Raw genomic sequence first — 26,077 nt, 5'->3', positions numbered from 1 at the left:
CACACACACACACACACACACACACACACACACACACACACACACACACACACACACACAGGTTGGGTTTCCATGTTTTATGAGGACTTTCGACATAATGATTTTTACTGTACAAAGTGTATTCTAAACCTACCCATCACAGAAAACGTTCTGCATTTTTACATTTTCAAAAAACAACATGCTGTATTATTTATAAGCTGTTTTAAAAATTTCCCCAAATTTGTTCCCCATATCATAGGTTTACCAGGACACACACACACAAACAAAACTGACTGAAATATTTATTGTTCAAAATAGTACAATACTAAGAGCTTTGGCAGGTTCTCATATTAATTTAAAGATTAAACAAGCTTTTTCTGTAGAGCTGCTTTGAAACAATATGTATTATGAAAAGTGCCATACAAACTTGAACTGAATTTCATCATACCTTTGAGCAAAGCACATAATCCACGGATGCTCGAGGGGGATTGTCCCTGTTAGAAGTTCATTGTGCTGAAGTCTTGTTCAGTCCATTGCTATATCATCAGCCATTACCTTGAGCACACCTTTCAGTCACAGGTCTGTCAGGCACTGGCTGGAGGAGGTCTCTACAAAAACACAGCCCCGTGATTGGCCACCCTGCAAGTCAATCACTCTGTTTTGTCCTTGTTCATTTCCTCCTGTCTGAAGTCGTGCTCCACCCAGGAATGAGTCCAACGGCAAGCCTCTTTTCCACAGCTATGCGTAATTGAACACACACATAATTACCATTTGCCTCAGTAATACAAACATTATCAATATATAAAGTAGTATAACATCTGACCTCAATGGAAATTGTTGACTTTGGGTTCCTGCTGTAAAAGATGGCTTTGGTGTTGAATTCAGGGCTTCCATCTTTTTTGAAAATTCTAGTCCTGACAGAGTCTTCCTCACACCGGATGACAGCATACACATCAGGAGCTGAAAAATACACAGTCTTAAACAAAGGTTTAATGGGGTTCTATATAGAACCCTAGGGTTCTTGACTCAACTTTAAAGAGCCCTTTATATCAAAAAGGTTCTATATATGAAGAACTTGACAGAAAGCTTTAAGGTTCTACAGGTGCTGGTCATATAATTATAATTTCATCAAAACGTTGATTTATTTCACTAAATCCTTTCAAAAAGTGAAACTTGTATATTATGTTCATTCATTACACACAGACGGATATATTTCAAATGTTTATTTCTTTTAATTCTGATGATTATAACGGACAACTAAGGAAAATCCCAAATTCAGTATCTCAGAAAATTAGAATATTGCGAAAAGGTTCAATATGGAAGACACCTGGTGCCACACTCTAATCAGCTAATTAACTCAAAACACCTGCAAAGTTAACACCTTTAAATGGTCTCTCAGTCTAGTTCTGTAGGCTACACAATCATGGGGAAGACTGCTGACTTGACAGTTGTCCAAAAGATGACCATTGACACCTTGCACAAGGAGGGCAAGACACAAAAGGTCATTGCAAAAGAGGCTGGCTGTTCACAGAGCTCTGTGTCCAAGCACATTAATAGAGAGGCGAAGGGAAGGAAAAGGGGTATTAGAAAAAAGTGTACAAGCAATAGGGATAACCGTACCCTGGAGAGGATTGTGAAACAAAACCCATTCAAAAATGGGGGAGATTCACAAAGAGTGGACTGCAGCTGGAGTCAGTGCTTCAAGAACCACAACGCACAGACTTATGCAAGACATGGGTTTCAGCTGTCGCATTCCTTGTGTCAAGCCACTCTTTGAACAACAGACAGCATCAGAAGCGTCTTGCCTGGGCTAAAGACAAAAAGGACTGGACTGCTGCTGAGTCGTCCAAAGTTATGTTCTCTGATGAAAGTACATTTTGCATTTCCTTTGGAAATCAGGGTCCCAGAGTCTGGAGGAAAAGAGGAGAGGCACACAATCCACATTGCTTGAGGTCCAGTGTAAAGTTTCCACAGTCAGTGATGGTTTGGGGTGCCATGTCATCTGCTGGTGTTGGTCCACTGTGTTTTCTGAGGCCCAAGGTCAACGCAGCCGTATACAAGGAAGTTTTAGAGCACTTAATGCTTCCTGCTGCTGACCAACTTTATGGAGATGCAGATTTCATTTTCCAACAGGACTTGGCACCTGCACACCGTGCCAAAGCAACCAGTTCCTGGTTTATGGACCATGGCATCCCTGTTCTTAATTGGCCAGCAAACTCGCCTGACCTTAACCCCATAAGAGCTGAAGGCCACTATCAGAGCAAACTGGGCTCATAACACCTGAGCAGTGCCACAGACTGATCTCCTCAAGCCACGCCGCATTGCTGCAGTAATTCAGGCAAAAGGAGCCCCAACTAAGTATTGAGCGCTGTACATGCTCATACTTTTCAGTTGGCCAAGATTTCTAAAAATCCTTTCTTTGTATTGGTCTTAAGTAATATTCTAGTTTTCTGAGATACTGAATTTAGGATTTTCCTTAGTTGTCAGTTATAATCATCAAAATTAAAAAAAATAAACATTTGAAATATACCAGTCTGTGTGTAATGAATGAATATAATATTCAAGTTTCACTTTTTGAATCGAATTAGTGAAATAAATCAAATTTTGATGATATTCTAATTATATGACCAGCACCTGTATATAGAACCTTTTCTTCTAAGAGTGTATAAAAAAGTATAATTAAATCTGAAACAAAAATGCTTGCTAACAACTTTGTGCATAAAGAGGCCATAACCCAAATATGAATTAATTAAAACCGTTTACTTAGATGGGATTATATCATTATAAACAACATGAATCAGCATGAATGTGTTTTCAAGACCAATTTGCTCATGTTTTATTTTATTATAGCTAAGTGTGTTCACACTTGGCATGTTTGGTTCGATTAAAACAAACTCTGGTGTGACTGCTCTGTGAGTGCGGTTTATTTGAATAAATGTGAACGCTGCCATCCGAACCCTGACCAACAAGCGGACTGAGACCCATCTTTGGTGCGGTTCGAATGAAATATGAACGCAACATGGACCAAAGACATGTAAACGAACCAAAAACAGGACATGATGTCACAAGATGCGACCCTGAAAAGGACAGAATTCTCACTCATACCTGTTTTGTCTCATCATAGTCGCGATGTTGCCCATCACAGTTTAGTACAGGCGTCAGAACCGCGTCTCCTCGCAGCAGATCTTGGTTTGTGTGTGTGACGGAGGGATTCCTGCCACTGCTTGACTCCTTTACAAACTTTATAAGCTCTTCACGAGTTCTCAACTGGTCAAAATGCCATCATATGTAGCTACGCACACAAAACGAGCGCATTTAGCCCAGCACACAGCATTGTAGCAACGCTAAGCAGACCAGGACTAAATGTTTTTTGTTATTTTTTGGTCCGGACCAAAAGAACCAAGAGAACCGAACCAAAGTGTGAACACACCCTAAGACTGCTAGGTCTGCTGACCAACATTTTCCTTTTTTCTTTTAAATGAATGGACCCAAACATAAAGTTGTAGAGTTGTTGAACCTGTTTGTTTGGGATGGCTAAGGCCAGATGCTTTGAGCAGATGGACTGTGGTTACAGCGCTGGGCTCAGGAATACAACACTGCCAAACTGAAGGTGCAGGAAACTCTTCCTTCAGCTCCCTAAAGACAGTAGACACAATAAAAGAATAGGGAGACACAGGGGGTGATGGGTGGGCCCTAGAATCATGACCACCTTTCTTCCCTTTAGGCCCTGCTCAAAACTACCAGGGAAGGGTCTGACATTTTGTTTACTTATCAGTTGCTTATTCTAATGCAAAACAGTCACAGAGTGGCCTAGTCTCCTGTACCTGAGGCGCACGTGTGAGTGTGAGAAAAAACGCAGAAGGAACCGACCAGTGGCACCAGGCTGGAAAGTAGTGGGGAGGATGACGTAGCGTCCCGGACCAAGAGTCACTCGCAAAGTGACGCTACGGGAGTCCATATAGACAGAGCTAGCAGCCTGCTCACATAAACACTGAACACGACACACACGATTCACCTCCACCTGACGGAAAGAAAAATAGAGGCCCAGCTAGGACAGGGAACATCCTCAGAACTTAAGCTAACGTTCTGGCAAAGTTCTCTCACAGTTCATCCAGTAAAGTTAATAGGATGTTCGTTCAAAATGATCTGGAAACGTTCATAATGGAATGTTTTCTTAGCGTTCACATAACAAACAAAAACATTTAAAGGTCCCATGGCATGGCATTTTTCTATTATTTTATAGTGTTTCCTGAGGTGTACTTATATTGTTAGTATGATTTTTACATCATAAAATGTCATAATTTAGAAATAAAAGGCATTTTGTCTATACTGCTGTTTGCCCTGTGGCTGAATGCCCTGTTTCAAGAGGCGTGTCTGCTGCGAGACTTCAGTAAAAACGCCCACTGTTGTGATTGGCTGACATCTTTGCATTTGAAATGAGCGGAGGGGGCGTGGTTTAACGAGGTCTACGAGGCACGAGCAGGCACGAGCTGCTGCCAGAGAGACGGATGGACCTGAGTTCACTTCTCATCAGTTCTCTCAGCATGTCTCAGTTCAGGGTGAACTGTTGTAGTTACAGCATATACTTCAGGTTATTAGTTTATTTCTAGTCGGAGGGGCTGTCACTCATGTCAGAAAGTTAGTAACTTTAGTAAATTATGGATCAGCGCTGACTCGAGACGCAAACCGTTTAGAACGATTCAGTCCGATTTGGTGAACTGGTTCGGTTCACTAAAAAGAACCGCTTCAAAAGAATGATTCGTTCGCGAACCGGACATCACGGAGACGGAGCGATTGCTAACAAAGTTATTTATAGTAACTACTGAGTTGTGAGAGCGCTGTCAGTCAGCGCGAGTTTGTTGTGTTTGTCTCTGAGAGTTCTGAATAAACACGAGTCCCAGTCACACTGAGTCCGTCTTCATCATTATTCTACCAACTTTGTAACACATGCAATGTACCATTACAGCGAGATGAACGAGTTAGTAAGTTTGATTAAAGCATTATTTCTAGATATGTTCCAATCATATGAAAAGCGTCAGTGACGCGCATTGAGTAACATACACAGCGCAAACAAAGACACAACAGCTGTAATCGAATGTAATCCAGTTTATTGTGGGAATAGCTGGCTAGCCTAGCCGGATACCCTCACGCTTACCCCCCTTCTGCTTAATCTCGCGCCGCGTTGGGTGCCTCCGCTGTGGGCCAGATGCAGTACTGGGGGTCGGGGATGTTGAAGGCCGAGCCTCGGCGTGCGTGAGGTTTATCTCTAAAGATGTGGCTCTGCCGATGTTAAGCAGAAACTCCCGACTGTATGCACATTTAAGAACAGATAGACGCGACGAGGACGTACAAAAACACTGACTCACAAGATAGAAAACACGAAAACACTGTTCTGTCGGGAGAGAGAGAAGCCGCAGTGTGTGCACGAATAATAAATAATTAGCTACACATAAGAAATCACTGATCACAGATCAGAAGGAACTGAAAAAAGACTTCTGTTTTCATTTGTACATCCAAACACTGAGAAACTGCCAGCATTCACTCGTTCACAACCCATGATCTCTCAAGCGTTTGCATGGGCGTGCCAGATTCTCTGGGCGGAGGAAAGCGAGGTAACCGTTCCTGCTTGGACGTCAAACCAGGAGACTTCAGGATTGGCTCGTCTGGCCTGTCATTTTCTCAAAGGCAGAGAAAGACAGCAGAACTCGGTTTTACACCGATCAACATTTCTATCCATTCTTTCCATCTCATATTAAGGTTGAAATACCTCATAAAATGAAAATGTCATGCCATGGGACCTTTAAGAACATAAAAAAAAAACATTTTTAGAACTTAAAATGTTCTTAGAACATATTTTTATCAGCTGGGGGGACAGAAAGAAGAAGGCCAAATAAATGTACATTTAAGCTAAAGTCTAGAGATTTACTGTGATTTACATTCCTCAATTCATATCGCTCCGTTTGTCTGCGGATAAACCGATGATAAATAAACAAACCCCAAAATCCACATGGATGAAACAGACACATTCAAAATCTGTTCATCTGTTCGAATTCTCTGATTACTCGGTCACTTACCCTTAGAACCTCAAAGCCGATCGGTAGGTTCTCCCCACTTCCTTCCCTCCTTTTCATCCTCCTGTCCTCCTGTTGCAGACTTATCAACACCTCTGCCCCATCTCCAACCAGTTCAAAAATGAACTAAGAGAGGGACGGAGAGAGGGATGAATGACAAGCATGTGAATGAGAAATTAGGGAATATATGATTAAGAAGACTAGAGAGTAAAGGCCACAAGGTAAAGGTGAGAGAGATAGATTTAGATTTGTTAAATACATTGTACTGATGTCATTTTTCAGCTTCTCTTAAGCTCTATTCGAACGGGAATAGTTTTCTAAACAATGTCCGAGTTACAAATCTTGTCACCCGACGTCTGTGATTTCATGAACCGATTCGACGGGTCTAACATCTCTGTGTTTATTACAGAGGTGGGAGTGTGTGTTTTCTAGACGTGGGCGTTACAGAAAGTCATCTGCTATGTTTTTTAAATGAATTACTTATTGATATAACTTTAATTTATCATTAAAACCCTATTAAAATAAACATGAGTTTATAGAAGTGGCTGTATAATAAACCCACATAGGTGAGCAGAGACATCTAGACAAGTATCTTACCTGACACTGATATTGAAATATCTTCGCAGTTTCTGCGATTTGGCTCTATTTAATAATTTAATAATTTTATTTTTTTGTTGGATACCATCTATATTGAAATAAAAAGTAAGCATGAGAAATATTGGTGCACCAACGGTAGCTCAGGTAGGTCACAAAAAAAAACAGACGCGAATGAACCGTTTTGCGCGAGTGATTTACATGTTAAGTCAATGGAAAGACGCGAATAGACATTCTGCGTTAACCAATAAGGAGCTTGCTCTAGTAGTGACAACAATGAGGACAAAATCATATGTGGATACCCGTGGCTGTACGAAACATCTTTGTACTTTATAGAAACAGGAATAAAAAGGATCTTGCTTGGAAAAAAGTGAGCGAGGAGGTCGGACAGTCTGGTAAGTTGTAAAGAACGCTCAATTTGAGCTATACATAGGCTAATGAGACTACAAGCTAGTTAAAGCCGGCAAATTGAGCTTATTCTGCGTATTTTAAAACAATCCATGTCAGCCATTTCGCAACGAGACGAGCCGGCTGGCAGAAGCCCATCCCATGACACGAATTTGCATCTGTTGTGAAGTGAATATCACGCGGGAATAAAGCGAGTAAACTCAAAATGTTCAAGCGTCCAACTACGCGCGAATAGCGCAATTTATTTGCGCAAGTCGCATCTGGTGTGAACGCACAGTAGGATAATAAAACATCTGCAATCACAGACATTCGCATTTGGACTGGATGAGATTTCTCAGAGGACCTTTTGAGTTAGCCGAAAAACAGTAGGTCATTTGCTCTGGAATTTTTACTGAGGCTGTGTGAGAAAACAGACATGGCAGATTCTGACACGTTTAAAATCACAATACGCCTGTAAAACACAAATTTCTCTAACATCCTCCCGTCCCATCTAGTCCCGTCCGAATAGGGCTTAGATACCACATGAATGATTAATGAAAGTCTTAACTCAGCAATAGTTGTCACTTATAGCAAAATTAGCAGGTTGAATTATTTCAAAGGGACTTTGTCATTAGCTCTAAACATAAACCTAACCATATACTACACTCTCAGAAAAAAAAGGTACAGTGGAGGTACAATTTTGTTCCTTGGGGAACAAAACGTATAACTGTACCTTTAAAAGGTACACAATTGGTCCTTAGGGAACAATTATACCATAGTTTTCCTCTACTTAACGTTCGGTCCTAGAGAGTCGCTGTCCTGAGTTTGGCTTCAACCCTGAAAGAAAGCTTAGAAGCTCTTATTGAGAATTAACTCAGTTTAGATGTTGATGTTCTTTTGAAAATGTTTCACCATTATGGCGATCAGTGTTTCCTTTAGTTGGGCAGTTTGACTCTTGGCTTTTTATACGAGTTTGTGATTTTTATTACAGTGTTCACAAAACACATAATCTGTTCAAATCAAAAGAAGCCATAAACAAAAATTATCATAACGAAAAATGTTTGACTAAACTCATCACTGACTAAAAATATTAATAAATAATATTCACCAACAATACCTGCCACAGATCATTCTGAATTCTGATTTTGAAATACAATCTAGGAACAAAAAAGTTTAGATGCACACAGATATCGAGAATCAGCATATGAATCTCAACAATGGTGACATACTTAATGCTGCAATGCATGCTGGGAGCCATGAGTTTTATACTGTGATGGCTTAGTAGGGTTGGAGCTAAACTCTGCAGGACATCCGCTCTCTAGGACCGAACTTGCCTACCCCTGACTTAGAGGTACAAAAATTTACCCTTAAGGGTACCACCCCAATGACGGCAACTTGTACCATAAAAGGTAACATTTTGTACTCTTTTTTTTGAGAGTGTATATACATAAACTTTAATATAATTTTAGTTCAGAGTGATTCACCTGGGGGTTGTGTAGAAATGTGTCTCTGTGATTGATGCATCCTCCACATCGACTTCTTCTGTCAAGTTGCCTCTCCCATCTCATCTCCACACCTCCTTGTTTACTCACACGCTCTCTTCCTCCCTTCATTTGCTTTGGTTTTACTCCTGTGCTCTCTTTCTTTTTCTGTTTTTCTCCTTGGATTGGTCCCTCCTTCTTTCTTTCACTCAGTCTTTGCTCTTTTGTATCTCGTCTTTGAGCTGGCCTTTGTTTGGACCACTGGAGCCCTGTTGAAGGCCTCTGGTTCTTGGTGTTCAGACGGCAGGAAGACGAGGAAGGAAGTGGGATCCCAGATGCGTAGGTCCAGGCCCCTTGGCAGCACACCTCCCTCCAGTGGGTTTGTGGCCAGAGGAGGGATTTTTCTGCCAACCTACACACCACCATGTCAGTGAAGTAACGGCAGAAGTCCTCAAACTCCATCCTAAAGAAAATGAGAAATGTACAATATTGAGTCAAAATGTTCTTTTGCCAAATACGCATCAATATTGAAATATTGTAGCATTACCAAAACTCTCCAACATCTTGGACAATAAGGCCCATCTTTTCCCTTTCTCTGCGGCTAAGCTGCTGCCACTGTGGAGACCTGCGAAGGAACCAGTTTTGAACACAATGAAGATATCACAAGCATTGAATCTCAGATACTTTCATGTCATAATTTGTCCCTATTGTAAAGTTTTGAAAAGTCTCATACGGGGCTCTTATGGGTTGGGAACGACATGAGGGTGAGTAATTAATGACATCATTTTCATTTTTGGGTGAACTAACCCTTTAAATAAAATATAAAGCCGAATCTCCAAGTGTCACTCCAACATTAGCACATTAATATTGGAATGTCTGTATTCTAGTTGGTATTCTACAGTTTAAAATGAAAGATTACATTAGCCCTTAACCCTGTTTTCCAATTTGAATGCCTTTTGAATTTTAAACCATGCTCCAGGTGAGGCCCGAACTCACAACCTCGGCATTGCCCTGCTCTGTACTGCCTCATAGGTATCGCATGCCAACCGATTGCTCCACAAAAAGTCACCAGCATTTTTGATTTTCTCAAAAGTTTCATGGCCCCCAGAATATTTTGTTGTATGAATATCTGAACACGCAATATATCAAAAGTAAGAACAGACCTGAAAATAGGCTTTTAAACAAAACAAAAAAACTGTTTTATTCTAGCGTCATGCATTATTTTGTATCAACACTTGAATGTGGCTAAGTTTCATAAAAAAGCAGCAATTTGAGCAAAAAGCTAAGAAAATCAAATTTTTGTCAAAGACTACTCCTGGATGGGATACAGAACGATGATTTAAACATAGATGGAGTAGATCATACATCAACATCCCCAAAGCTTCACAGTCCAATATCTCCTCCTGGGTCGACATTTCATTCAGTAACAATGAGCAGCTTTGATTTATATGCTGTTTAATGTTGATGATCGCTTTTTTTTTTTCATATGCATCTGCTTACACAATATCACTTGTTTCTGCTTCTTCTTCACGTGTCTTTTGATCTGGATTCTAGATTCTGAACTCTTTCAGAAGGTGCGTAATAGCGCCCCCGGAATATATTCCGTCATTGGCGGGGGGGTCATTCTAGGGCTAACCGATTGTGAAAACCAAAACATAGTTTAAAAAAAATACCATAAGAAAAATCCTAATTGAACCCTTTAGCTTAAATACACAAGCTCCAATCTCCAGCTCCCACTCAAGATTAACACATATGCTACACAGTGTCTGTCTCAATTGATGATTAGCTTGTACATTTTTCTCACAACCTCTGCATTGCTCTGCTTTTATAAATACCACACGCTAACCGATTGCACCACTGGAGCTAATGTTGCAAAGGTGTAATACAAAACACTATAGGGAAAGCCAAAGCAAAATGTTGATTACAGAAATGGCCTATATGGAGCTTGAAGAAACCAGTCCCAACTTCCAATTCTCAAAATGTTATAATTAAAGATTAGCACCTACGCTACAGTGTCCACTTCATGTTAAGATGGCCAGCCAGTGTTAGACCTGACTTTCATGTTAACCCTTGAACTCTGGACTTACTGGTATTCTGGTATACAGTCTAAAATGAAAGACCAACTACATTAGCCCTTTATTTGTTTTTCCACTTGAATGTCACTTGAATCCTAAAACCATGCTCAAACTCACAACCTCTGCCTTTCTTTGCTCTGTGCCGTTATATAAATATTGCACGTTAACCTTAGGCGCCAATCCTGTGGGTGTTCAGGGACTCGAGCCATTTCTATGGCGTTATTTTAAAGTCAAATGCATTCTCAAAATATTCAGTGGTCTCATGGCTGTGTTATCACTCAGATATTACATGCGAGCGCTCAAACTTTGTCCTGTGCACTCGTGAATCTCAACTCTACTCTCTCTCTAGAATTATCTCCTTTCCTTTAATGTTGCCAGAAGCTTTCATCCACCACTTTCATGATTGACTGACGAAATAACACAGTGTACCTTTAATGGAGTGTGGGCACCCACCAGCAGAAAAATAAACGCTTCCGAATGGGGCTACTAAGTTTGAATACACAAACCCAAAATCAAACTCTTGCTACATAGTGCGTGCCTCAATTAATGATCGCTAGCCAATGTTAATTAGAAAAGCTCTTGAACTGTCTTCTCACTAGAACGCACCATGTCAAGAACTCAATTGTTGTGTCTGCTAACCAGTGGCATAACCACTGATTATGGGTTTCTGAGAGATAGACAGACGTTAACTCACCCTAGGCTCCAAGCTCCTGTCCAGTCTGCCGTGCCCCAGGGGTTTCTCATCCGCACCATGTACAGACGAGCTGCGTTACACATGCCATGCAGAGTCTCCGACATACGGAGTTTCCTGACTGCAGTCACACCGTACGCATGGCCCTTTATCAGTCCACAGTCCAGAACTAATTCTACCTGCTCTCCTTCTGCTGGCTACAACAAAGAGAGAGACCGTGTGTACAAAAGAAAGAGGTCAAAATAAGAGATGAATGGCTAAATGTGTCACTATTTTTATCAGGCCACACAGACCAATTATCATGTGGTATTTAACTTGATTTGCAGGGTGTTTAGACTGTAAAAACTGACCCGAATGGAACAAGTGATGAGTGCTTTGTGGCTGTGTGCGTGGGCTAGTGTCTGGAACAGCATTTTTCTCTGGTCAGCGTGGTTGATCAGCTCCTCCTGTTTCAGACTCAGTGGTTCAGAGACGCCACCAGTAAAATCAACTAGAGCTTCGGCTGTATTACCGCCCTCTAGAGCCTCATAACACCCATTGAGCCTGACAAAGACAGACATTGAGAGAAAGGTGATAATAGGATTTTGAAATAAAGGAGCTTGGTGTACTATGTAGACATACTTCCAGAAGTCCTAGTCCAGCACGTCATTTTTTTAAAGTGCGTATATGTTTAGATTCTGCCTTATTTCACAAGTGTCTCACTTGGCATAGGCTTTCTCCAGCAAAGCACTCCAGAATTCCCGTGGTGTTGCAGATCGACAGAAGAGCAGCATTCCCTCATCGCTGACCGGTAAACGGTCATCCACCACGACATCTGTCCACTGGCCCAGTCGCCAGAAACGAAAGTGAAAAATTCCAGCATACAGATCCGGGCGCTTTGGGTGCCACTCCTGTTCAGTGTGGTCTGGGATCACCTGAACAAGGGACAAAACAACATGAAGGAGTGAAATGTTGATAAATGATCAATATATGGTGTATATTTTCAGCCAATCTCATGTCAATCTTGAGTACCTATAGCGTAGTATTGCATCTTTCATATCTCCGAAAAGTCTTAAGTTTTATTATATTTATAAAAGAAAGATACGCTGTACTCCATCAAACGTCCAACTTTTTTTTTTGGAAACTTTGTCCATGTTTAGGATGGGAATCCAAGTCTTTAACAGTGTAAAAAGCTCACCCCCCTCACCCCCCCCCCCCCCCCCCCTTTAAGGGCTGCCACCACCGTTACATCCCTCAGAAATCATTCTGATTTGCATATTTATTTATTATCAATGTGGAAAACAGTGCTATTCTTTTTGTAGAAACGATGATTAAAGAATTTTCAAGATAGAAAGTTCAAAAGAACTTACCTAAATTCATTATTTGAATTTTGTAATATTATAAATATCTTTACTGTCACTTTATATCAATTTAATGCATCCTTGCTAAATAAAAGTAATTTTTTCTTTTTAAAAAATGTAACAGCTGTGTGTGTGTGTGTGTATATATATACACACACACACACACACACACACACACACACATACACATACAACATATATATATATATATATATATATATATATACTGTTTATAGTCTGACCTTCTTCCAGAGCGAGGATTCTGCTGCTAAACATGATGTGGCTGCCACCATCCAGCAGTTACCCAGACTGCCCTGGTGCAGATCCCTTGTGCTGATCCCATCCACAAATAGTCGAGGGTCTTTACACAGTTCCTGGGTATAAGAGAAAAGACCCTCACACTATTTGTATGCGTTTATGATTAGACCTATTTTATTAAAGTGATAGTTCACCCAAAAATAAAAACTCTCTCTCTAATTTTGTTCCAAACCCGTAAGACTTTTGTTCATCTTCAGAACTCAAATGAAGATCTTTTTGATGAAATCTGAGCAATTCCTGTCCCTCCATTGACAGCTACTACCACTATGACTCTTCAAAAAGTTCACAAAGAGATCGTAAATCCATATGTATTGAGCCGTTTAGTCCAAAGTTTATGAAGAGACTCGATCGCTTTATATGATGAACAGATTGAATCTAGGCTTTTATTCACATTTAAACATCGATCAGTGAACATAAACAGAACCTCATTGGTTCTTGCTGAAGCTCAAACGTGCTGCGTAACACGAGAATGAACCTCATTGGTTCTCACACATCAAGCGATCATGGTTGAGCCTATGTTTTACAACCACTACTAATGTGTATGTTGATGAATGAATGTTTATATGTGAATAAAAGTCTAAATTCAATCTGTTCATCATATAAAGTGATCCAGCTAAATACACATGGATGAGTTTTATGATCTCTTTATAAACTTTTTGAAGCGTCAAAGTGGTTGTGTAGCTGTCAATGGACGGACAGAAAGCTCTCAGATTTCATCAAAAAGATCTTAATTTGTGTTCTGAAGATGAACAAAAGTCTTGCGGTTTGGAACGACATGAGGACGAGTAATTAATGACAGAATTTACATTTTTGGGTGAACTAACCCTTTAAGACAGTGTTTTAGAATAATATACTTTTTTTTTCTCTTCAAACCTAGATAATGAATAGAAAAAAATAACATTAGGAGAATATTAATTGACAAAAAAATGGCATTTAAAAGACATTTAAATTGTTGTTTTATTTAAATAATATTTTAATTCAATTTTAAAGATTGTGGATTTTCACAAATTAGTACTAGCATTAGTAGACAAGTAACAGATAACAGTATTAAACATGCACTACTAATGTTTTATTAATTTATTCTCTAAATTGCATATTTTGTTTGTTAAATTTTCCTTGTAATTCTAGAATCTTGCTTGAATTGTTCTCTTGTTTGTTTGTTTCAATCAGTATATCATGTGTAAATGTTAAATAAATAGTTGGTAATCTCCCTCATTTGTAGCCATACGCGCGAGGCGACACGCACACTCTCCAAAGAGTCAGGTTTCCGACGCCTTGCAGCCGGCAGAAAGGCCTTTAATTAAACATATCTCTAACGCTGCTGACTGCGCAGCCACATTTAGAATCACAAGCGTCTCCAGGACAGATCCACTCACTGATACGAGAGGGTCAGAAACTACTGACCTGCCACCAGAACTTATGTACTGACTGCACTTGGGCAGCAAACTTTGTTCAATAACAAAGGAAAGAATAATTGTTTCCGTACATTTTTCCAATATAATGTTGTGAATCTTTTAGCACCAACAACATCTTTGAGGCCATCTACATGATTATATAGTTCTAACAGTTGACCAATGCAAGCACATGTACACATACATAAAAAAGCAACAGTCCACGGTCAGTCAGTTTCTCTTACCCTGGGTCTCTTCCACGTCAGTCCTGGAGGGGGCGTTCTTTTGTAGAACAGTGACTCAGCTGAAGGAGGAAAGAACGGATCTTGGAACAGAGCTCCTCGCCTCAGACATGATCTCTTCAGCTTATGATAACACTGACCTTGAAACTTGCACACTTTCTCTGGCATACTGCACAGGGGAGAAGTGGAAAGAAGCGAAGCAGGACAGATTTAAAGAATAGAGAAGGGGTGGGCAAAGGAGGAGAAATATGAACAGAGTCGAGGGAATATGAGATGGGGAGAAATGTATGTATTATTATATATATATAATTTTTTAATAATATCAAGTTCTCAGAACAATCAAAAATGTATCTGATCTACAATATTTTCTACATCAACCCATGCTCACCGATTATCCCAATTTAATTATATATATATATATACACACACACACATACCCACATTTAATATATTTTATTTTATATTTATACTGGAATAATCCATAAACATGTTGATGTAGAAAAAAATGTAGATCAGATATATTTTTGATCTGAGAATATTATATGGATTATATATATATATATATATTATTATTTTGTTTTGATAAAATTATTATTATTATTTTAACTCATATAATTCCTGAATTCAAGTTGCACTTCACATAATTTTATATATTTATAAAATCAATCCATGTTCGCAGACTATCCCAGTATAAATAAATATACACACACACACACACACACACACACACACACACACACACACACACACACACACATATATATATATATATATATATATATATATATATATATATATATATACACATATACATACATACATACATACATACATACATACATACATATATTTATAATACACCCACATTTAATTTCCAATAATTTAAATATTTTATATAATTCCAATAATTAAATCTTCATAGATCTACATGAGATACATTTTAAATCAACCCATGTTTACTGATTATCCAAAGTAAAGTAAAATAAAATATTTAAGGGCCAATGCTATTTTTCATTTTAACACGTTTTTTTAAAATATGTTATTTCTGTTCAATTATTCTGAGGCTGTGAAATATCAGACAGTAATTACAATAAAAAATCTTCTGGTATTTAAGTGATGCTTTTGGCCATAAACAGCAGTAACGGCCATCAGAATCTGTAAAGCGTTGTTAAGTCTTGTTCTGTAACCTGGAGTTTAGCTTCAGTTTCAGGGATGATTGGGTAACGGTGTATTTGCAGACGGTGTAGTTTCCCTTGGAAATGGAGAAGGGTTAGACATGCCCTGGAGAGGTTAATGTGTCAGGAGTCCCTTTGTACGTAAAACAGCTAAAGAAAACATGTTTAGGGGTAGAGTTGTGTTTAGAGCGGTTCGATGAGGAGTTTGGGATCAAGGTTTAAGAGTTATCGGATATCTCATATTAAAGTCAAGCTTGCAGTCAAGTGTGTTTGAGAGCGAGAGACAGTATGTGTATGCGCGAATGGATATGATTTAGGGGGACATTTTAGCTATTGGGGGTCTGGCAGGGGCACAGGGAGGCCAGGGGCTAACTCAGTGTGCTGGTATATGAGCCACCTATGAGTGTTTGCATGTTTGTGTTAGTATGTGTGTGTACTCTGGATCCAAGTTGTGTACACATACCGGACAGGCCAACACTAGCACTGCACTCTTGACTTACCTCTTAGAGGGAAACCTACTAAATTTGTTCTCTTTGATAATTTAAATGGGCCATATGCAATCGCTTTTATTGCCAATGTGTGAACAGCATGTAGCGAAACTTAAAAATTGAGACCTCCCTCAACTTCCTAGGTTTTCTGTGAAAGCCTGTAGTGTAGACTGATTTTTATGTGAAGGACTTGGGACGGTTTTGCTGGGAAAATCAAAAGGATGTGAGGGTTAGGCTCCCGAGAGCCTCTCTTCCGTTCAATGAAACATGAAACGAATGATTATACAATGTTCAGGATAATGCAGAAAGAGCCATTCTGTACTGTAATGTCAATGTGTCATTCAAAGAATACAGATGAATTCAAACTACAGTCTCACATAGCCAGAGCTATAGTATATAGTCTCAATCAAATATACTTTATAATCAAACTATCATAAGTGTAATTTTTATAACCTCATCTGTTTACATAAGGCAGGTGAATTGCAGAGCTGGTGCAAATATCCACATCTCTGTGATCAGATGGTTTCTTAACTGCTGTTTTCTCACTGCTGTCATTTTTGTTGTGTTTTTTGTTATTAAAGGGTCATGAAACCGCAGCCGTCAGTTCATACCCGTTTTGAAAAATGCTATAAAAGTGGGCGGAGTGGAGGGGGACGAGGGGAGACTGACAGCACATCAACGGCTTCTGATTCAGACCCTTTTATTTCGCTCTCATTAAAAGCATCAAAGCTTCCCGCAAATGCACGCTGCAAATTACCATTACACGCAACACAATATACACATGGTTTTGTGAGCTCACCGTTACACAAATACATATATATATCCTGTGACAGCTATAATTCAATGGACAATTAAATGCACAACCATTTCGCAATTTGTTCTCTGCATCGAAAATATATATGAACCAGAGCTGCATTTGCATACCTTTGATCACTTTTGAGGCTTATTTTGTGGAGTTTTTATAAGCCGTTTGGTCGGTTAAATGGCCGTAAAGAGCGGTTACACTCACAGTGTGGATGAATCACGTTTGTTTAGTAGACTCAGGACCTATTGAAGAGAACGTAGGCAACGCAGAAACTCATACAAAGCGGAAAAAACACTCGTTTTCGATCCATTAATGCATCTCTCACTTACTGTGTGCGATCTCACTGTTTGAAGCGCCAGTCAGAGGAAAATGCCTATCAACGCGTGCTGTCATGAATTAAGAGACACTGATGAGTCATCGCCATACTATAGTACGAGAAAACGGCACAACCTATGACGTTGACATGAAGACGAATTTAAACCAGGAAGTTGAAAATAGAGCAAAAAGGTTTAAAATTAACTAGTTTTCTCCCACATTCAAAACGAACATATGGTAACATTGTCTTCCATGGTGTTCAACACACATACTTCTGTTAAAATCTCAGAAAATTTGGTTTAGGGTTTCATGACCCTTTAAGAGAAAAGCGTGCAGCATATATTTACCGCATTGTTCAGAATATAAAATAACCCTGATTATAAGGCGATCCCCTTTTTCAAGATGTACCTTTTGGAAAAAGGCTTTTTGAAGACCAGATCTTGTATTTTATAACGAAAATACGTTAATATTGCATATTTTTCATATTTTAATTTTTGTATTGAAAGTATGGGTAAATACTGGTAAAATGTACATCTTAATTATATAACAATTAGGCAATCCATCTCATAGTGAAAACCAAAATTTCATTAATGGGTTGGTTGATTTCCCTTTTTTAACTTTAGTTAGTGTGTAATGTTGCGGTTTGAGCATAACCATCTGCAAAGTTGCGACGCTCAAAGTTCAAAGCAAAGGGAGATATTTACTTTTTGAGGACTACAACAAACGGTTGGTAGGGACTACGAGCTTATTCTACGAGCTAAAATTTACATAAACCCTGCCCCTGGAAACACGCAACAAAGGGGGTGAGGCCATGTTGAGAAGAGGAGTTGTTGTAGTAGAGCACATTTATGCTGACGCTGTCACGTCTCTTTTCACATTTATTGCAATACAGTATGTAACACAAATGCAATAGCATGTCATAAACGGAAGATGACAACATAAGTTATAACTGTAATTAAACTAAACTATACCTGTTCTTACAACAGTTCCCACACAAGCGATCTATAGATTATCATGACAGAATATGCTAATCAATGACTTGAAGATAGTTAACTCCACATCAAAATTCATCAACTAACCATTCAGAAACGTCCTGTTGCTTTCTACATGCTTTCACTTCTTCTTGAGTCTCTCCATCATTGATCGACTACGGTTTTAACATAAAAGGCTGATCAGTTTCTGTAATCGGAGCTGTTAACTCGAGCTCTTGAAGCTTGTGAGCCCTCTTCCTGAAAGGGGGCCTGAAGCAGCAGCTAATTTGCATTTAAAGGAACACACACAAAAAGTGACAATTTTAACATGCTATAAAAAATTATCTGAGGGGTATTTTGTAGGGATGCACCAGTTGACCCGGTTTTCTTTGTATTTTTCTGCCGGTTTTTCCGGAAGCGCGCCCACGTGCACATACGCCTATATTGCAATCATTCGCGAACAGTGTTGGGGAAAGTTACTTTGAAAAGTAATGCATTTCAATATTGCGTTACTCCCTTAAAAAGTAACTAATTGAGTTACTTAGTTACTCTTTAAGAAAAGTAATGCGTTACGTTACTTTTGAACGTTTCAGTTTTGTTTTTATAACAAAAAAGTTATATTTTTGTGCAACGGTAAAGACCTCTTCATACCAAAATTTAAATAATAAGCCTCAGGCTGAGGTAAAAATGCAAATTCACGCATGAACAGTAGAGAGCACAGTTCTGCTATGCTGCCATTCTGGATAATTGAAGTTATAGGATATAGAAATAGGATGCAGGAGAAAAAAGTTTTACCAATAAAAACTAAAAATCTAGTAATTTTCATCATCAAAGGTCAGCAGCAAGACATTGGTAAATTAAATATAAAGGTAGATTATGCATAAAAATAGTTGTATTATTTAACATTTAATTATTGGAGGTTTGCATTGTACTGATTTTGCATTTGACTGATTTTAATCATTTTGAGGAGTACAGAATCTTTATTGTGCAAGTGAGATAAATAAATGCTCACATTTAGTGTAGAACTACAATAACCATCATGTTTACACACAACGCCTCTGCACTTATTTTCTCAACATGGGGGCAGGAGAGCTGTCAGTCAAATTAATGTGAAAAAGTAACTCAGATATTTTGTTGTACATTTGAAAAGTAATGCGTTACTTTACTAGTTACTTGGAAAAAGTAATATTATTATGTAACAAGTTACTTGTAATGCGTTACCCCCAACACTGTTCGAGAACATGACACTTGTGTGTTACAAACGGAAACTGGAGAACTGAGGGAAGAGACGAGATGCAGTCATGCGGCTCTTAGACGGTAAGCTTTACTTTGACTGTTTGCATTTTAATCTTTATTTTAATTCCGCTCATGATCTTCTAACACTACACTCTGAAACACTGTTTTCTTAGCACACTCGTTTTACACGTATTTTCCGCCACCTATTGTTGCAGGTGTATTATTGACATGTAAAAGTCTAGACCATGAATATAAGACGGACCAGTTTTTTCAGATGTACTTCTAAGAAGAAAACTTTGCCTTGTATTCAGAACAATACAATGCGGTATATATTCATCTAAACGTCGCTCTCAGCAGCTCCTGGATGTTTGTTAACAGTATGCAAAGTTATTTCCATTTTTTTTTACTATGAAGCGAAGAATGAAAGAGATCTTTGGTCATGAGTATATCAGGGCGTTGAATCACGTTCAGCCTCTTGTTATGCTGCGTTCACACCAAACGCGAATAGAGCGTCAAAATCACGTCGAACATTTTGAATCCATTCGTGCATCTACAGCGAATTGGACGCGTGTATAAATTGAGCCTTTGAAGCGAAATAGACGCGCGTTCAAGGCGCTCCAGGAGAAATTTATCATAAAACACCACTCTGCCTCTTTTCATTTTCATTAAAAATATATATTAAGCATTAATAGCCACACAAATGTGGTCCAGGCAACTCCTTCATTGTCTTCAATGCATGTATATTTAAATATTCTTAAAAAAAATGAAAGTTATGAAACTTCTCTTTGCCCTCAGTCAAAACGATTTGGCAGAAAACAAATGATAGATTCATGAGAGCAAAGATCGCCCGTTAGATCCACACAAGACGAACCACTACAGGACATCAGAGCCAGCGGCAAACGTCAGAAGGACTGGCTGAGGAAAGGCTGCTCTCACTGGGGTTAATGAGCGGTGAACGCCCGGTGATCCACTGGATCTCACAACTCCAAAAACACAAGATTCTTTTTTTTTTTAAATAGGTGCTCTCTTTATAAATAAACCACAGATTTGAGCTTTAAACAACTACATTCTCACCTGAAAAAGTCTTAAAACCTCATTTTGTGACACAATAGTAGTATTCTTAAATTATGCAGGGTTTCTCATCACGTCACTTTACCACGTGACAGCAGCAAGCAGGCTCCTGATTGGTTAATGCGGCGCAAATTGATGCCAAAGTTCAGATTTTCAACTCGGGCGTCAGACGCGAATTCACTTCAAACGCGTGAATGCACAAAAAGCACCACTCGCGACTCGCGTGTAACGCGCCTATCGCGCAAGACACTCAATTCGCGTCCAATTCGCGTCATTCGTGCCATTTGGACGCGAATGAGGCGGAATCGCGTCCAACGCGCTGCAGGACCTCCAGACGCGCGTCAACGCGCCTTTCCATTGACCTAACATGGAAATCACTCGCGCCCTATGCTCTATTCACGTTCGGTGTGAACGCAGCATTACGTGTGCACGAGTACGAGTAATAAGTTGCTGGCTGCAGTTCTCTTAATGGCCACCGGTGTCGCTAATAACAAGGGTTTCTGAATTTTACATATAGCCCCTTTTATTAGAAAAACTACATCTATTATAAATGCAATACAATATTTGAAAAACGACACATTTCAATAAAAACAAATAAAACTTATGCATCCCCAATTATTTCCCGGTATTTAGTCTACACATATGAATATTTTGTGGATAAACTTGCAGCACACACTGTTCAGGTTTGATTTTGGACTATTTGTCCATGCAGATTTGATTTTGCACCACAGGCTGTTCTGGTTAGTCAGATGCACTGCAATTTTCAGAATCTGTCACAGATCATCAGTTGGACTGAGATCAGGGTTTTGACTGGCCAATTGCAGAACATTCACCTTTTTGTTCTCAAGCAATTTCCATGCAAATTTGAGTCTGCATTTGGGATCATTCTCCTGGTAAAAATTGAACTCATTCCAGCTTCTATTAAACGAAATGCTTTCTTCCTTTTTTGAGGAGTGGGCAAAGTATTACTTGCATTACACATATGTCTCTGAATTATGACTAAAAAGCAACTTGACCAAAATTCCTCGGACACATTTTCACCTCGGATTCACAACCAGGATGATTATGCTTGACAGTGGGGTTGTCAGGAAAGGAGGTAGTTATTTTAATGATTCACATATGGAGGCCAATTGTAAGGCAATCACATCCTTGTTAGGGCAATTGTCTTTCATCTGTGTAACTTCTATACAGAACTGAACCATGTTCACACATCTTATTTCAGTAAATCCGCAAACCTGAAACAATGACACACCTCTGGGTTTGAATTATTAAAATTATAATCATCATAAAGAACCTAATTTCAACAGGAATTGTAAATAACTGTTTATGGTTTTGAATACTTTTGTAATGCTAAATATTTTCCATTTAAACAATGAAGCTTGTAGATATCAAACTACTGTATGAACATTTCAATTGAAACCTAAATTCAAACAGATACAGTAAATAGATACAGCACTCACCTGTACCTCACCTTTGTTTATTTGCTTTATCTTTGCGTAATATGTTCCTTGTTACACTGTATCCGGTAATAAAGGCAGTTTCAGGTCAGGCAGTTATAGGCAGTGTATTTTGTGTAGGACGGTGAGTATAAGACATCGGCTATCAGTCATTTTGCAGAGTCCATGTGTCTAATATAACAGGAGCGGCAGCAGGTGTTGGCTTTCTGTTTGACGTCGCTGTGACAACCAGGATTTGTCCGGTAGACCAGGTATGGGTATCCTTGGGTCTTCTAAATAGGTAAATACTCTGGCATTCATTTGCATTCATATTTAATAAATCTTCATAATACGTAATGTTGTGTATGTTGAGTGCCTTTCTATCTGCAGGTAAATACCTGCACGAGGACAGTCGTTTGTTTATGGATGTAACTCCATCCGTCCGGCCAGTCTAGCTCCAAACACAGTGACATAACAAACAATTACTGATACTGAGACGAGTGTCCACACACACACACACACACACACACATACACGTGTCTACAATGCAATCTCTAGCTTCTTACCCTAACCCAGTGAACACAAATTGAGTAGGCTACTGAGTAAAAGTGTAGATACCCTCATAAATAAAATATTACTCCAGTAAAAGTATTAAGTACTCCTTTTCAATTTTACTTGAGTAAAAGTACAAAAGTATTAGATTTTTTATGTACTTAAGTATTAAAAGTAAAAAGTACTGATCGATGTTTAATCATTTTATGCACTGTAATAAATGTTATGTGCTATTTACTTTGCAACAATATTACACATCATATTTTTGAGTAGTTTTTAAGGCTTGGTTTCTTTAACGGAATCTACCTGAATAAACCATGCAAATGTCCTAAATTATTTAGTCTATGAAACAATTTATTTAATATTTTTTTTGTGAAATGTGCTTATTTATTTTAAGTTGACTTTAAAAAAGGGTACAAATTATAGTGAATGGAAATGACCTGTTTATATTTGACTGAGTTACATTATATAATGAATAGACTGCTATATGCTAGCACAGGGCAAACCGAAACAAACTTGTTACTGCACTGCCATTAGCAAAGTCATTGCTCATTGACCAAAGTTAAAAGCTTTATAATAATATGCAGTTATCCACAACCTAACCATAAGCTCTCTTCTGCACAATGGTAACGGTCAAAACTTCACCATAAAGAAACTCTTTCAAATATCAAATATAAATGATCATCAAAACATTAAGAAATGTTTGCCTTCACTCAGAAACACATAAAATAACACTTAATTTCAATATTAACTTTCCATTTCCAGCCATATGTGTCTCAAAACAAAACTGCACAATTGAGCTAATTCTCTTAAAATAAATAGGTAGCCTTTTTCCCTTAATTTTATCAGCTTAATCGGTTCCTCAATTCAAGCCTCAAAATTGTTTACATTCCTTAAAAATCTCTCTCTTATTTATCTCTTGTTTTTTTAGTGAAATTTTTATATTTTCTATACAACACTGAACCACAATTTTATTAAGAAAATATACACAATTTATTTTGTGAAAATTACAAGACCCATGATTCATTTTTTTTATATAATCCATACTGGTAAAAAAAATACCTGGGGTTGCTGGGTCTGACATCATGAATTATTATGAATTGTCAAGTAGCCAGCAAGATTAGTGGATGTAGATACATAATATGCCTTGATCTGCAAGTAAGAAAACGTTTTATTTTATTACCAAAACGCGTCATACGCTATCAAATCATTAAATATATTAAAACATCAAAACTGATACTTCATGTGCGCAATAAGGCCGAAAAAAACTAAATAAAACAAGTAGGTTATTTAAAAATAAGGAAAAACTAAATGTATGTTGACAAAAAAAAATGCAGGGCAAAATGCATAATATTTTAAGAACATAAGCTATGCTATAGGCCTACTAGTTTTAAATAATTATAATACAATATATAATTTGCGTTCTTTTATTGTTTGGTTTCGTTTTTTTACATAAAGCGTCACTCCATTGAGATAGTGATTGTGGACATGCAGTGGGCTTAAACAGTTCGCCCTTTTAGATTTAGTTCATAAACAACTGACAGTCATGACATTCACAATAATCAATCAATCCTAAAATTCGCCATTAGCTTAGCATTAACTTACTTTTCACGCCGTCAGTCTCGCGCATACTCAAGCTTCGACGATCACTAGTTCTGTGAAGCTTGTGTAAAGTGATTTGTTAACTGGAGACTTGCTCTGACCAGATCATTTGACTCAAACAACTAGAATCAGATCAGTTCAAATTGCGAATGAATCATTCGGTGCGATTTGCGAACCGATTTAACAGGTTGATTGAAAAGAATCAGCTCGTTCACGAATCGAACACCGCTATCGACTCTCGGAGCAGGTGACGACGATAATTCCGTTCAAAAAACCGAGGAACGACATGTTTTAATGTAGTGGAGTAAAAAGTAAGCTACGGTTTTATGCGTTGGAATGTAGTGAAGTAAAAGTAAAAGTTTCTCAAAGTAAAAATACTCTGGAAGAGTGCAGATAGCCTACTTGATAAATGGCTACAGTAAAGAAGTAAACATACTTTTTTACTGTCCACCACTGCCCTAACCCCATCACAACCTAACCTGTACCCTTACCATAAACTTAACCTAATTATAACTTTAATCATAAAACCTCTCTGTGTCCTCACGCCGAGGGTCTAACTCAAACCGGTCCACAAAGTAATTGCTGTAGACGCACACAAAACACCATGATTTATAAGCTGTTTTCCTCATATTGCTGTTTTTGACCACAAGGTCAAAATTAACTGCCATTACTATCTTTGTAGGGACATTTAGTCCTCATAAACATGGGTTAACCAGGACTACACACACACACACACACACACACACACACACACACACACACACACACACACACACACACACACACACACACACACACACACACACACACACACACACACGTCTAGTTTGCTATCTTTTGTGGGGAGTCTCCAGACATAACGTTTTATACTGTACAAACTGTTCTCTCCCCTTACACTAAACCTACCCATCACACAAAACCTTCTGCATTTTTACATGTTCAAAAAACTCATTCTGTATGATTTATAAGCTTGTTTCCTCATGGGGAACTCAATTTAGGTTCAAGTCCTCATGAGTCAGTGTGCATTCAGGATGAAGTTCCCACCAGGATAGAACCACATGAACACACACACACACACACACACACACACACACACACACACACACACACACACACACACACACACACACACACACACACACACACACACACACACACACACACACACACACACAGACACACACACACACACACACACACACACACACACACACACACACACACACACACACACACACACACACACACACACACACACACACACACACACACACAGTCTTCTAGCTTACAATGAAATAAAAGCTTTCCTATTAAGACGCAACCGCCAGAAAGGGCCATAAAATATTTACCACAAAATGTATAAACAATGCATTAAAATAAATAAATCAACCATAAAAGTTGAATCAGCTTTAAAAAATAATATACTGCATGTAACTCTTTTGCTCTTGTTTAAACTATGTATATTTTCTTGTGTGACCATTTCTCTTTTTCTGCCCTTTCCCTTGTTTTCCTGTGTATTTGGTGGTGCCCTCTGTCTGACCCTGCAACCTCAGAGGAATATGCTGAGTGAGCGCAGCTCCTCTCTCACTGCCACCTGTCCCCGTCCTCGCGGTCTTCCTGTGTCTCTCACTCTCACATTAACACATGGGCTCTTCCTCTTTTCCCAAGTCCCTTAATTAGGCATGCAGCTCCCCCTGCACACACATGCATTAATGCGCATAATCAGTCTCACTCACGATCTGGCCTTCTTGTTCACGCTGGGTATTTCCAGTTTCTAGTACTTATCTCAGTTCTCTGTCTGGATTTGTCATCTCTCTCATCATTCTCTGTCCTTCGCTGTCTTCAGCCCCCTCCCTC

At 38.8% G+C, this 26,077-nt stretch overlaps 1 protein-coding gene across 1 annotated transcript; it reads right to left on the bottom strand.

Moving 5' to 3' along the window:
* Positions 1-265: 265 nt before the first annotated feature.
* LOC307142506 (calpain-5) lies at positions 266-26,077 on the bottom strand. The gene is made up of 13 exons (XM_079843435.1): positions 25,957-26,077; positions 14,573-14,738; positions 12,861-12,992; positions 11,981-12,192; positions 11,629-11,821; positions 11,282-11,475; positions 9,060-9,137; positions 8,516-8,975; positions 6,054-6,176; positions 3,804-4,000; positions 3,497-3,615; positions 803-939; positions 266-717 (listed from the first exon to the last, which is right to left on the bottom strand). Exons 2-13 carry the CDS (start codon positions 14,735-14,737, stop codon positions 553-555), a joined length of 2,175 nt encoding a protein of 724 aa, XP_079699561.1. The 5' UTR covers position 14,738; positions 25,957-26,077; the 3' UTR covers positions 266-552.

This window comes from Gobio gobio, assembly GCF_949357685.1.
Source record: "Gobio gobio genome assembly, chromosome: 2".
Lineage (NCBI taxonomy): Eukaryota > Metazoa > Chordata > Actinopteri > Cypriniformes > Gobionidae > Gobio > Gobio gobio.
This window is presented reverse-complemented; position numbering and strand designations above follow the sequence as displayed.